Source organism: Oncorhynchus clarkii, chromosome 32, assembly GCF_045791955.1.
Source record: "Oncorhynchus clarkii lewisi isolate Uvic-CL-2024 chromosome 32, UVic_Ocla_1.0, whole genome shotgun sequence".
In the NCBI taxonomy this organism is placed as follows: Eukaryota; Metazoa; Chordata; class Actinopteri; order Salmoniformes; family Salmonidae; genus Oncorhynchus; species Oncorhynchus clarkii.
In genome coordinates, this window is record NC_092178.1 from 26,239,732 (window position 1) to 26,254,362 (window position 14,631).

The 14,631-nt window shown below is 43.4% G+C and overlaps 1 protein-coding gene across 1 annotated transcript in view; it reads right to left on the reverse strand.

Annotated features, from left to right (window-relative positions):
- The window catches only part of LOC139391921 (collagen alpha-1(IX) chain-like), a 38,173-nt gene that overhangs the window by 6,250 nt on the left and 17,292 nt on the right, over positions 1-14,631 (reverse strand). The window contains exons 8-20 of the mRNA XM_071139530.1: positions 12,603-12,620; positions 12,305-12,397; positions 12,079-12,114; positions 8,972-9,043; positions 8,692-8,736; positions 8,549-8,584; positions 8,367-8,390; positions 8,169-8,222; positions 7,705-7,776; positions 7,275-7,316; positions 4,760-4,816; positions 2,871-2,924; positions 455-508 (exon numbers count right to left, since the gene is read on the reverse strand). Coding sequence (XP_070995631.1) covers positions 455-508; positions 2,871-2,924; positions 4,760-4,816; positions 7,275-7,316; positions 7,705-7,776; positions 8,169-8,222; positions 8,367-8,390; positions 8,549-8,584; positions 8,692-8,736; positions 8,972-9,043; positions 12,079-12,114; positions 12,305-12,397; positions 12,603-12,620 — 657 coding nt within the window. The remainder of the gene's footprint in view (positions 1-454; positions 509-2,870; positions 2,925-4,759; positions 4,817-7,274; positions 7,317-7,704; positions 7,777-8,168; positions 8,223-8,366; positions 8,391-8,548; positions 8,585-8,691; positions 8,737-8,971; positions 9,044-12,078; positions 12,115-12,304; positions 12,398-12,602; positions 12,621-14,631) is intronic.

A 14,631-nucleotide genomic window follows, 5' to 3' on the forward strand; every position in this document is an offset into this window, starting at 1 on the left:
GGTCTTGGCTGATTTCTTTTGATTTTCTCATGATGTCAAGCAAAGAGGCACTGAGTTTGAAGGTAGGCCTTGAAATACATCCACAAGAACACCTCCAAATGACTCAAATGATGTAAATTAGCCTATCAGAAGCTTCTAAAGCCATGACATAATTTTCTGGAATTTTCCAAGCTGTTTAAAGGCACAGTCAACATAGTTTATGTAAACTTCTGACCCACTGGAATTATGATACAGTGAATTATAAATTAAATAATCTGCCTGTAAACAATTGTTGGAAAAATTACTTGTGTCATGCACAAAGTAGATGTCCTAACTGACTTGCCAAAAGTATAGTTTGTTGACAAGAAATTTGTGGAGTGGTTGAAAAACTAGTTTTAATGACTCCAAACTTAGTGTAAACTTAGTGTAAACTTCCGACTTCAACTGTATCTTCCAGAGCAAGTACGGTTCTTACATCATCTCCCATCTTGCCTGTTAGGCCCTGCACCCCAGATGGTCCTGGCTCACCCTGTGGATTAGCAACATAGGAAGAGCACAAATACTCACATGTAAATCAAATCAAATCAAATTTTATTTGTCACATACACATGGTTAGCAGATGTTAATGCGAGTGTAGCGAAATGCTTGTGCTTCTAGTTCCGACAATGCAGTAATAACCAACAAGTAATCTAACTAACAATTCCAAAACTACTGTCTTGTACACAGTGTGAGGGGATAAAGAATATGTACATAAGGATATATGAATGAGTGATGGTACAGAGCAGCATAGACAGATACAGTAGATTGTATCGAGTACAGTATATACATATGAGATGAGTATGTAAACAAAGTGGCATAGTTAAAGTGGCTAGTGATACATGTATTACATAAGGATACAGTCGATGATATAGAGTACAGTATATACGTATGCATATGAGATGAATAATGTAGGGTAAGTAACATTATATAAGGTAGCATTGTTTAAAGTGGCAGGTGATATATTTACATCATTTCCCATCAATTCCCATTATTAAAGTGGCTGGAGTTGAGTCAGTGTCAGTGTGTTGGCAGCAGCCACTCAATGTTAGTGGTGGCTGTTTAACAGTCTGATAGCCTTGAGATAGAAGCTGTTTTTCAGTCTCTCGGTCCCAGCTTTGATGCACCTGTACTGACCTCGCCTTCTGGATGATAGCGGGGTGAACAGGCAGTGGCTCGGGTGGTTGATGTCCTTGATGATCTTTATGGCCTTCCTGTGACATCGGGTGGTGTAGGTGTCCTGGAGGGCAGGTAGTTTGCCCCCGGTGATGCGTTGTGCAGACCTCACTACCCTCTGGAGAGCCTTACGGTTGAGGGCGGAGCAGTTGCCGTACCAGGCGGTGATACAGCCCGCCAGGATGCTCTCGATTGTGCATCTGTAGAAGTTTGTGAGTGCTTTTGGTGACAAGCCGAATTTCTTCAGCCTCCTGAGGTTGAAGAGGCGCTGCTGCGCCTTCTTCACAATGCTGTCTGTGTGAGTGGACCAATTCAGTTTGTCTGTGATGTGTATGCCGAGGAACTTAAAACTTGCCACCCTCTCCACTACTGTTCCATCGATGTGGATAGGGGGGTGTTCCCTCTGCTGTTTCCTGAAGTCCACAATCATCTCCTTAGTTTTGTTGACGTTGAGTGTGAGGTTATTTTCCTGACACCACACTCCGAGGGCCCTCACCTCCTCCCTGTAGGCCGTCTCGTCGTTGTTGGTAATCAAGCCTACCACTGTTGTGTCGTCCGCAAACTTGATGATTGAGTTGGAGGCGTGCGTGGCCACGCAGTCGTGGGTGAACAGGGAGTACAGGAGAGGGCTCAGAACGCACCCTTGTGGGGCCCCAGTGTTGAGGATCAGCGGGGAGGAGATGTTGTTGCCTACCCTCACCACCTGGGGGCGGCCCGTCAGGAAGTCCAGTACCCAGTTGCACAGGGCGGGGTCGAGACCCAGGGTCTCGAGCTTGATGACGAGCTTGGAGGGTACTATGGTGTTGAATGCCGAGCTGTAGTCAATGAACAGCATTCTCACATAGGTATTCCTCTTGTCCAGATGGGTTAGGGCAGTGTGCAGTGTGGTTGAGATTGCATCGTCTGTGGACCTATTTGGGCGGTAAGCAAATTGGAGTGGGTCTAGGGTGTCAGGTAGGGTGGAGGTGATATGGTCCTTGACTAGTCTCTCAAAGCACTTCATGATGACGGAAGTGAGTGCTACGGGGCGGTAGTCGTTTAGCTCAGTTACCTTAGCTTTCTTGGGAACAGGAACAATGGTGGCCCTCTTGAAGCATGTGGGAACAGCAGACTGGTATAGGGATTGATTGAATATGTCCGTAAACACACCGGCCAGCTGGTCTGCGCATGCTCTGAGGGCGCGGCTGGGGATGCCGTCTGGGCCTGCAGCCTTGCGAGGGTTAACACGTTTAAATGTCTTACTCACCTCGGCTGCAGTGAAGGAGAGACCGCAAGTTTTCGTTGCAGGCCGTGTCAGTGGCACTGTATTGTCCTCAAAGCGGGCAAAAAGTTATTTAGTCTGCCTGGGAGCAGGACATCTCTGGTCCGTGACTGGGCTGGATTTCTTCCTGTAGTCCGTGATTGACTGTAGACCCTGCCACATGCCTCTTGTGTCTGAGCCGTTGAATTGAGATTCTACTTTGTCTCTGTACTGACGCTTAGCTTGTTTGATAGCCTTGCGGAGGGAATAGCTGCACTGTTTGTATTCGGTCATGTTACCAGACACCTTGCCCTGATTAAAAGCAGGTAGCGATTTGTATGCTTGCATAATCATCCTAACCACCCAATGTCCTGTACTTAAGCACATTGTCAAACATCAAACGTCTTCACTAAACATGAGAATTGATTGCTTGTCATACCTTTTGTCCAGCTTCCCCTGCAGCTCCATCATCACCTGGTAATCCCTTGTGCCCCTAGAGAAGACATAGCAATCCAGTTTAGACTGAATGTCAACAAACTACTATCAGACGCTCTTACCATTGGTAGTTCACACGCTGAGTTTCCTCCTAAAATGTAAAGCACTTTGAGCATCTGGAAAAGCCCTACAGTACATCAATCCATTCAATTATTAGATACTGGTATCTGAGAGAAAACCAGTGACCCCAATGGTGTAAATGATGATACGGGCTCTGATGCTCAAAGCCAGGTACAGTGCCTTGCAAAAGTATTCATCCCCCTTGGCGTTTTTCCTATTTTGTTGTATTACAACCTGTAATTTAAACTGATTTTTATTTGGATTTCATGTAATGGACATACACAAAATAGTCTAAATTGGTGAAGTGAAATGAAAAAAAAATACTTATTTCAAAAAATAACTGAAAAGTGGTGCATGCATATGTACTCACCCCCTTTGATATGAAGCCCCTAAATAAGATATAGTGCAACCAATTACCTCCAGAAGTCACATAATTAGTTAAATAAAGTCCACCTGTGTGCAATCTAAGTTTCACATGATCTCAGTATATATACACCTGTTCTGAAAGGCCCCAGAGTCTGCAACACCACTAAGCAAGGGGCAGCGCCAAGTAAGCGGCACCATGAAGACCAACAGGTCAGGGACAAAGTTGTGGAGAAGTACAGATCAGGGTTGGGTTATAAAAAAATATCAGAAACGTTGAACATCCCATGGAGCGTCATTCATGATAAAAAAAAATTGAAAGAATATGGCACCACAACAAACCTGCCAAGAGAGGGCCACCAAGACTCACACACCAAGCAAGGAGGGCATTAATCTAAGAGGCAACAAAGAGACCAAAGATAACCCTGAAGGAGCTGCAAAGCTCCACAGCGGAGATTGGAGTCTCTGTCCATTGGACCACTTTAAGTCGTCCACACCACAGATATGGGCTTTACGGAAGAGTGGCCAGAAAAAACCCATTGCTTATAGAATAAAATAAGCAACAACGTTCGGTGTTTGCCAAAAGGCATGTGGGAGACTCCCCAAACATATGAAAGAAGGTACTCTGGTCAGATGAGACTAAAATTGAGCTTTTTGGCCGTCAAGGAAAACGCTGTCTGGCACAAACCCGACCCCTCTCATCACCCCGAGAATACCATCCCCACAGTGAAGCATGGGGGTGGCAGCATCATGGTGTGGGGATGTTTTCATCGGCAGGGACTGGGAAACTGGTCAGAATTGAAGGAATGATGGATGGTGCTAAATACAGGGACATTCTTGAGGGATACCTGTTTCAATCTTCCAGAGATTTGAGACTGGGACGGATGTTCACCTTCCAGCAGGACAATGACCCTAAGCATACTGCTAAAGAAACTCTTGAGTGGTTTAAGGGGAAATATTTAAATGTATTGAAATGGCCTAGTCAAAGCCCAGACCTCAATCCAATTGAGAATCAGTGGTATGACTTAAAGATTGCTGTACACCAGCGGAACCCATCCAACTTGAAGGAGCTGGAGCAGTTTTGCCTTGAAGAATAGGCAAAAACCCCAGTGGCTAGATGTGCAAGCTTAAGGACACATACCCCAGAGACTTGCAGCTGTAATTGAATAGTTATGCATGCTCAAGTTTTCAGCTTTTTTTTGTCTTATTTCTTGTTTGTTTCACAATTACAAATATTTTGCATCTTTAAAGTGTTAGGCATGTTGTGTAAATCAAATGATACAACCCCCCCAAAAATCTATTTAAATTCCAGGTTGTAAGGCAACAAAATAGGAAAAATGCCAAGGGGGGTGAATACTTTCACAAGCCACTGTATGTACTCACTCAGTTTCTGTCATTAAGATTCCTCACCCTTATCCCTGGTAGCCCTGGGCTTCCCTGTGGTCCAGCTGGACAGGCAGCAGGGCACTGCAAACAGACAGACACAGACATTACATTATCACTACACCTGCAAGGGGCTCACCTCCTATTCGATAGCTACTAACCGAAGAACACCTAAGCTACCAATTTTCCACATGCAGGTTTGTCAGCATTAAATGACAGCAACAACAACAGTTTATAAAAGACGTGTGAATTAAGCTGAAGTGTAGTTATTGCAGCAACATTAGGCTCTGAGGCACTTAGTCCAGGGCTCTCCAACCCTGTTCCCGGAGAGCTACCGTCCTGTAGGTTTCCACTCCAACTCTACTCCAGCACACCTGATTATAATAATTAGCTGGTTGATTAAACTGAGCCAAGTTAGTTATAAATGGGGGTTGGGGCAAAAACGTACAGAAGGGTAGCTCTCCAGGAACAGGATTGGAGACCCCTGACCTAGCAGACCCTGTGAAAGATGGTTTCCCCTGTGAAAGATGGTTTAACCCTGTGAAAGATGGTTTCCCCTGTGAAAGATGGTTTAACCCTGTGAAAGATGGTTTACCCCTGTGAAAGATGGTTTAACCCTGTGAAAAATTGTTTATTTTTTTATTTATCTTTTATTTCACCTTTATTTGATTTGATTTGATTTTGATTTATTTAACCAGGTAGGCCAGTTGAGAACAAGTTCTAATTTACAACTGCGACCTGGCCAAGATAAAGCAAAGCAGTGTGACAAAAACAACAACACAGAGTTACACATGGGATAAACAAACGTACAGTCAATAACACAATAGAAAAATCTGTATACAGTGTGTGCAAATGAAGTAAGGAGGAAAGGTAATAAATATGCCATAGTGGCGAAGTTATTACAATTTAGCAATTAACACTGGAGTGATAGACGTGCAGATGATGTACAAGTAGAAATACTGGTGTGCAAAAGAGCAGAAAAACAAAAACAAATATGGGGATGAGGTAGGTAGTTGGTTGGATGGGCTATTTACAGATGGGCTGTGTACAGCTGCAGCGATCGGTAAGCTGCTCTGACAACTGATGCTTAAAGTTAGTGAGGGAGATATAAGTCTCCAACTTCAGTGATTTTTGCAATTCGTTCCAGTCATTGGCAGCAGAGAACTGGAAGGAGACCTAGCAAAGACTTATAGATGACCTGGAGCGAGTGGGTTTGGCGATGAATATGTAGCGAGGACCAGCCAACGAGAGCATGCAGGTCGCAGTGGTGGGTGGTATATGGGGCTTTGGTGACAAAGCGGATGGCACTGTGAAAGACTGCATCCTATTTGCTGAGTAGAGTGTTGGAGGCTATTTTGTAAATGACATCGCCGAAGTCAAGGATCGGTAGGATAGTCAGTTTTACGAGGGTATGTTTAGCAGCATGAGTGAAGGAGGCTTTGTTTTGCGAAATAGGAAGCCGATTCTAGATTTAATTTTGGATTGGAGATGCTTAATATGAGTCTGGAAGGAGAGTTTACAGTCTAGCCAGACACCTAGGTATTTGTAGTTGTCCACATATTCTAAGTCAGAACCGTCCAGAGTAGTGATGCTAGTCAGGCGGGCAGGTGCGGGCAGAGATCGGTTGAAGTGCATGCATTTGGTTTTACTAGCATTTAAGAGCAGTTGGAGGCCACGGAAAGAGTGTTGTATGGCATTGAAGCTCTTTTGGGGGTTTGTTAACACAGTGTCCAAAGAAGGGCCAGATGTATACAGAATGGTGTCGTCTGCGTAGAGGTGGATCAAAGCATCACACACAGAAAGAGCGACATCATTGATATGTACAGAGAAAAGAGCCGGCCCGTGAATTGAACCTTGTGGCACTCCAATAGAGACAGTCAGAGGTCCGGACAACAGGCCCTCCGATTTGACACACTGAACTCTATCTGCGAAGTAGTTGGTGAACCAGGCTGAGGCAGTCATTAGAGAAACCAAGGCTGTTGAGTCTGCCGATAAGAATACAGTGTTGACAGAGTCGAAAGCCTTGGCCAGGTCGATGAAGACGGCTGAACAGTACTGTTTTTTATTGATGGCGGTTATGATATTGTTTAGGACCTTGAGCATGGCTGAGGTGCACCCATGACCAGCTCGGAAACCGGATTGCATAGTGGATAAGGTACGGTGGGATCCAAAATGGTCGGTGATCTGTTTGTTCACTTGGCTTTCAAAGACTTTAGAAAGGCAGGGAAGGATGGATATAGGTCTATAACAGTTTGGGTCTAGAGTGTCACCCCCTTTGAAGAGGGCCGCTTTCCAATCTTTAGGAATCTCAGTGAAAGATAGTGTAACCCTCTGAAAGATGATTTACAGTAACCCTGTGAAAGATGGTTTAACCATGTGAAAGATGATTTACAGTAACCCTGTCTGTGCAAGTTGGTTTAACCGTGTGAAAGATGATTTACAGTAACCCTGTGCAAGATGTTTTAACCATGTGAAAGATGATTTACAGTAACACTGTGCAAGATGTTTTAACCATGTGAAAGATGGTAAAAAAGAGACTCACATCTTCCCCACTCCCCTCAGCTTTGCCAGCCCCAGGTGGTCCCTAAAACACAGCAGAGTGAGTGACAGAGGTAAAACAGCACATATCTCTATGGAGTGACGTCTCAAACACAGTGTAGATGTCCACAGACAGTACAGCAAAGATCTCCAGTGTTCGAGGCTGTGCAATCAGTGTCAAGTAATGCAGGAGTGATACTGATTATCACTCTACATCAGGGTTAAGACGTCAGTATAATATTTGGAGAGATTTCTTATGACAATATGGATTAAAAAAAGACTTAGGTTAATGGGAAAGACCAAAGAGACAAAGCTACATCTGAAACCTCAACAGATAGAAACATAGGTCAGACTCAATTCACATGATGATACAGATGTTAAATTCACTTATTTCAGGTTAGATCCATAAGTAAGAGGTTAGCATCAGTACATACCACAGGTCCAGGTGGTCCTGGTAGACCAGGGGGACCAGGGAGACCCAGACCCCCTCTAGGCCCAGGGGCACCCTGATAACAATAGATCATTGCATTTAGAGCTCAAACACCTGAAATGTCCTTCTAGACATTTCAGACTTCTGAAAAGTCTCATATATATTAGTAACAAAATTGTCCACAGGATATACTATAAAGGGCCAATGAAACAGTACAGAAGGCAGCACATTATGCTAAAATGTTTATTCTATTCTACTGAGCCATTTACTTTATGTTCATATTCTTATATTTTATTATTTCTTATTGTCAAAAATCCTGTACATATTGTATTGTTGTATTGTCAAATCCTGTACATATGACTAAGAAAACTTGAAACATATCCTGTATGTTTTTATTGCTGGATGTGTTCTTGTTAACCAGTCATATACTGTAGTTATGTAGGATGTGATCCTCATTTGAACACTGACCTCAGGCCCAATGTTCCCCTCATCTCCTGGAGTTCCTGCTTTCCCAGGTGGGCCCTGTAGGGAGCGACATACACAAGTTATACAATTATTCTATAGCCCCTAAGTAGGGCTCGATTAAACTACTGTATGCTGTCTTAATGCCATTTAGAACATGGGTTGAAGTTTCTCTAAATATGTTGAAGAGTTTGTAGTACATACGGGAGGTCCAGCTGTTTCAGGTCCCTGGGAAATGAGAGAAAACGCTATCAGACAAATCATATTATTTAGCTATAGAAATGAAGTGGTCTGACATGTTCCATGGCTTCATGGCTATACATGTCAGCAAAATGTTTCCATTAATATCTGACGATCTAAAGATGACAAAGATAGTGGATACTTACGGGAGAGCCTGCTGGCCCAGGAAAACCTTGAAGTCCCTGTTATTAGACACAGAGCAGTCAGATATTAGTTAACATTGTCCCTGCTGTTACAGTTATTAGGAAGACAGTTTCTTTAGTAGGTTCTGGTAAGAAAAAAAACTCACTCTCTCACCCACAGGTCCTCTTGGGCCCATTGAACCAGGTATTCCCTTCATTAAAAAGAGAAGAAATCCTTGATTCACACAATCTACAAACTAAAACATTCTCTCGCCACCAGCTGGAATTCTAATAATATCAGTTGAGTGGTGGATAGCTGCTGTTAACGGTTCAATGAATTAGGTGATAGAGAACAACCCTGTCTTGCTCAACAAGACAAAATAGAGGTTGAGTGTGTAACAAGAGGTGTGTGTTGGGTGTGGTACAGTAGTAGGTAGTGATGCTTACAGCAGCTCCTGGTAGGCCAGGCATGCCTCTGTGTCCAGGAAGACCGATCTCCCCCTGTTCCCCTTTGGCCCCCTGAGAAACAGACAGAACCGGCAGCTGAGTTACAGACACAACCGGCATATGAGTTACAGACACAACCGACAGCTGAGTTACAGACACAACACACAGCCTAGTAACAGATACAACAAACCAACAGCCTAGTAACAGATCCAACAAACAGCCTAGTAACAGACACAACAGACAGCTGAGTTACAGATACAATTGTCAGCCTAGTAACAGATACAACACACAGCCTAGTAACAGATACAACACACAGCCTAGTAACAGATAGAACACACAGCCTAATAACAGATACAACACACAGCCTAGTAAAAGATACAACACACAGCCTAGTAACAGACACAACAGACAGCTGAGTAACAGATTCAACTGACAGCCTAGTTACAGGTACAACAGACAGCCTAGTAACAGATATGACACACAGCCTAGTAACAGATACAACACACTGCCTAGTAACAGATACAACACACAGCCTAGTAACAGATACAACACACAGCCTAGTAAAAGATACAACACACAGCCTAGTAACAGACACAACAGACAGCTGAGTAACAGATTCAACTGACAGCCTAGTTACAGGTACAACAGACAGCCTAGTAACAGATATGACACACAGCCTAGTAACAGATACAACACACTGCCTAGTAACAGATACAACACACAGCCTAGTAACAGATACAACACACAGCCTAGTAACAGACACAACAGACAGCTGAGTAACAGATTTAACTGACAGCCTAGTTACAGATACAACAGCCAACTGAGTTACAGACACGACAGACAGCCTAGTAACAGACACAACATACAGCTTAGTAACAGATACAACACACAGCCTAGTAACAGACACAACAGCCAACTGAGTTACAGACACGACAGACAGCCTAGTAACAGACACAACAGACAGCTTAGTAACAGCTACAGCACACAGCCTAGTAACAGACACAACAGACAGCTGAGTAACAGATTTAACTGACAGCCTAGTAACAGATACAACACACAGCCTAGTAACAGATACAACAAATAGCCTAGTAACAGATACAACACACAGCCTAGTAACAGATACAACACACAGCCTAGTAACAGATATAACAAACAGCCTAGTAACAGATACAACAAACAGCCTAGTAACAGATACAACACACAGCCTAGTAACAGATACAACAAACAGCCTAGTAACAGATACAACAAACAGCCTAGTAACAGATACAGCACACAGCCTAGTAACAGATACAGCACACAGCCTAGTAACAGACACAACAGACAGCTGAGTAACAGATTTAACTGACAGCCTAGTAACAGATACAGCACACAGCCTAGTAACAGACACAACAGACAGCTGAGTAACAGATTTAAATGACAGCCTAGTAACAGATACAACACACAGCCTAGTAACAGATACAACACACAGCCTAGTAACAGATACAACACACAGCCTAGTAACAGATACAACACACAGCCTAGTAAAAGATACAACACACAGCCTAGTAACAGACACATCAGACAGCTGAGTAACAGATTGAACTGACAGCCTAGTTGCAGATACAACAGACAGCCTGGTAACAGAACACAACACACAGCCTAGTAACAGACACAACAGCCAACTGAGTTACAGACACGACAGACAGCCTTGTAACAGACACAACAGACAGCTTAGTAACAGCTACAGCACACAGCCTAGTAACAGACACAACAGACAGCTGAGTAACAGATTTAACTGACAGCCTAGTAACAGATACAACACACAGCCTAGTAACAGATACAACAAACAGCCTAGTAACAGATACAACACACAGCCTAGTAACAGATACAACACACAGCCTAGTAACAGATACAACAAACAGCCTAGTAACAGATACAACACACAGCCTAGTAACAGATACAACAAACAGCCTAGTAACAGATACAGCACACAGCCTAGTAACAGACACAACAGACAGCTGAGTAACAGATTTAACTGACAGCCTAGTAACAGATACAACACACAGCCTAGTAACAGATACAACACACACCCATCCTCGGACGGGGCCACAGTGTCTCCTGACCCCTCCTGTCTCAGCCTCCAGTATTTATGCTGCAGTAGTTTATGTGTCGGGGGGCTAGGGTCAGTTTGTTATATCTGGAGTACTTCTCCTGTCCTATTCGGTGTCCTGTGTGAATTTAAGTGTGCTCTCTCTAATTCTCTCTTTCTTTCTCTCTCTCTGAGAAACTGAGCCCTAGGACCATGCCTCAGGACTACCTGACATGATGACTCCTTGCTGTCCCCAGTCCACCTGGCCGTGCTGCTGCTCCAGTTTCAACTGTTCTGCCTTATTATTATTGGACCATGCTGGTCATTTATTTATTATGAACATTTGAACATCTTGGCCATGTTCTGTTATAATCTCCACCCGGCACAGCCAGAAGAGGACTGGCCACCCCACATAGCCTGGTTCCTCTCTAGGTTTCTTCCTAGGTTTTGGCCTTTCTAGGGAGTTTTTCCTAGCCACCGTGCTTCTACACCTGCATTGCTTGCTGTTTGGGGTTTTAGGCTGGGTTTCTGTACAGCACATTGAGATATCAGCTGATGTACGAAGGGCTATATAAATACATTTGATTTGATTTGATTTGACAGCCTAGTAACAGATTTAACTGACAGCCTAGTAACAGACACAACAGACAGCTGAGTTACAGATACAACAGACAGCCTAGTTACAGACATAACCACAGCCATATAGAGCAGACACAACCACAGCTAAGTATGGCTCGGTACACAAAAAAATCTGACAAACACCTTTATCATCTGTCTGCATCGCTCACCGCTGTTGCTAAGATACACTGTGGCAGTGCCAGTCAGTGTTTAATCAATGAAAGATGTGCAATTCTCATCAGGACAGAGAGAGAGAGAGAGAGAGAGATAAGAGGCAGGCAGGGTGGAGGAGAGGACACTGATCTATTTTTGCAGCTAAATTGATTGTAAGTAATGAGGTTGAGCTACAGGATGGCAACAAAGAGTCAAATAAATACTTAGAGAATTAAACACATTTAATAATATGACATCTCGTACTTACAGAAGTTCCAGCACTGCCAGGTGAACCTGGAAGGCCCTGCAAGAAAAAAGGAAGACCGTTGTTATCCATTCTAGTCATTGAGAATAGAGAAATAAGAAAAGTGCGTACTGTCTGTCTAAAATATCTTACCAATTCACGTAGTTTGAGGCAATATCCAGCATGGTTAATTACATAACGCTATGGTTAATTCTTCTTTCTACATGTAGTTTGGATGGGGTAGACTTACATCTCTACCATCCCTGCCGTCCTCTCCATGTGGCCCCCGGGGCCCCTCAGAGCCGGTGGGACCGGGAGGGCCAGGGATAGGCTTGGGGTCAGGCTGGAGGGAGAAGAGACATCACAGTCGATGAGTACATGAGAAGGAGTGAAGGCCACTCTGAGGGGAGTGGAGAAGCTTCTTACTCCAGCCAGAGTTTGATTGTGTCACTAAAGTAACAAAGCATCAAGGCTATTAGGCAACAGAGCATTGAAGTAGATTATTTGCCCCAAAAAACACCAAGAAAAAAAGGAAGAAAGATAAATACCTCAGCATTGGCATACATCTGAAGAAGCAAGAGAAATAAGAAACATGTAGAGTTAGTGAAGTAGTCACACCACCTTCACCCAGAGTGTCAGAAGAAGCTAAAGCACCTGTCCAAAAGAAACCCTCAAAGCTAGAGGGAATAGACCATTGCCAAATTGATATTTGAATCATAAAGAAAGACAGGACTTTTTTCTGCAGTCTACGGGACAATAGGACTCTACCCACTCATGACAGCATGTATTCTAATATACAATTCTGACCTGAGGAGTCAGACTTTAATATGCTGACAAAATGGGGCTAAATTGAGAGTGAGAGCCAGCAGTATTCTCTCTGTGTGGAGGTAAGTGCTTATTTGACATACAGTACCAGTCCAAAGTTTGGAGACACCTACTCATTCAAGAGTTTTTCTTCATTTTTACTATTTTCTACATTGTAGAAAAATTGTAAAGAAATAAAAAACGATGAAATAAAACATTTGGAATCATGTAGTAACCAAAAAAGTGTTAAACATATGAAATATATATTTTAGATTCTTCAAAGTAGCCACCCTTTGCCTCGATGACAGCTTTGCACACTCTTGGCATTCTCTCAACCAGCTTTACCTGGAATACTTTTCCAACAGTCTTGAAGGAGTTCCAGCACATGCTGATCACTTGTTGGCTGCTTTTCCTTCACTCTGCGGTCCAACTCATCACAAACCATCTCAATTGGATTGAGGTCGGCTGATTGTGGAGGCCAGGTCATCTGATGCAACAACATCACTCTCCTTCTTAGTCAAACAGCCTGGATGTGTATTTTGGGTCATTGTCCTGTTAAAAAAACAAATTATAGTCCCACAAAGCTCAAACCAGACGGGATGGTGTATCACTGCAGAATGCTTGCATTCTAAAGAAATCACAGACAGTGTCACCAGCAAAGCCCCCCACACCATCACACCTCCTCCTCCATGCTTCACGGTGGGAACCACACATACGGAGATCCTCCGTTCACCTACTCTGCGTCTCACAAAGACATGGCGGTTGGAACCAGAAATCTGAAATTTGGACAGATTTCCACCGGTCTAATGTCCATTGCTTATGTTTCCTGGCCCCAGCAAGTCTCTTCTTCTTATTGGTGTCCTTTAGTAGTGGTTTCTTTGCAGCAATTAGACCATGAAGACCTGATTGACGCAGTTGATGTTGAGATGTGTATGTTACTTGAACTCTGAGGCTAGTGACTCTAATGAACTTGTCTTCTGCAACAGAGGTAACTCTGGGTCTTCCTTTCCTGTGGTGGTCTGAAGACAGCCAGTTTCATCATAGCCCTTGATGGTATTTGTGACTGCACTTGAAGAAACGTACAAAATTCTAGAAATGTTCTGGATTGACTGACCTTCATGTCTTAAAGTAATGATGGACTGACATTTCTCTTTGCTTATTTGAGCTTTCTTGCCATAATATGGACTTGGTCTTTTACGAAATAGGGCTATTTTCTGTAAACCAACCCTACCTTGTCAGAATAAGGAAGACGTTTTATGTGCCCCCGGCGATTGTAACTTATTTTTTAAAATTATTTTGTACAAAATGTTACATTATGACCGAAAATACGATGTATGGGCAGGATAGAACAGCGTCGTCTGGTAAGACAAGTGGTGGCGGTACATGCATTTTTGTAAACAACAGCCGGTGCACAATATCTAAGGAAGTCTAGAGATATTGCTCGACTGAAGTAGAGTACCTCATGACAAGCTGTAGACCACACTACCTACCGAGAGAGTTTTCATCTGTATTCTTTGTAGCTGTTTACATACCACCACAGTCAGAGGCTGGCACTAAGACAGCATTGAATGAGCTGCATTCCGCCATGAGCCATCAAGAAAACGCTCACCTAGAGGCTGCACTCCTAGTAGCCCGGGTACTTTAATGCAGGAAATCTTAAATCCGTTTAACCAAATTTATATCAGCATGTTAAATGTGCAACCATAGGAAAAATAACTCTGAACCACCCATACTCCACACACAGCGATGCAAACAAAGCTCTCCCTCACCCTC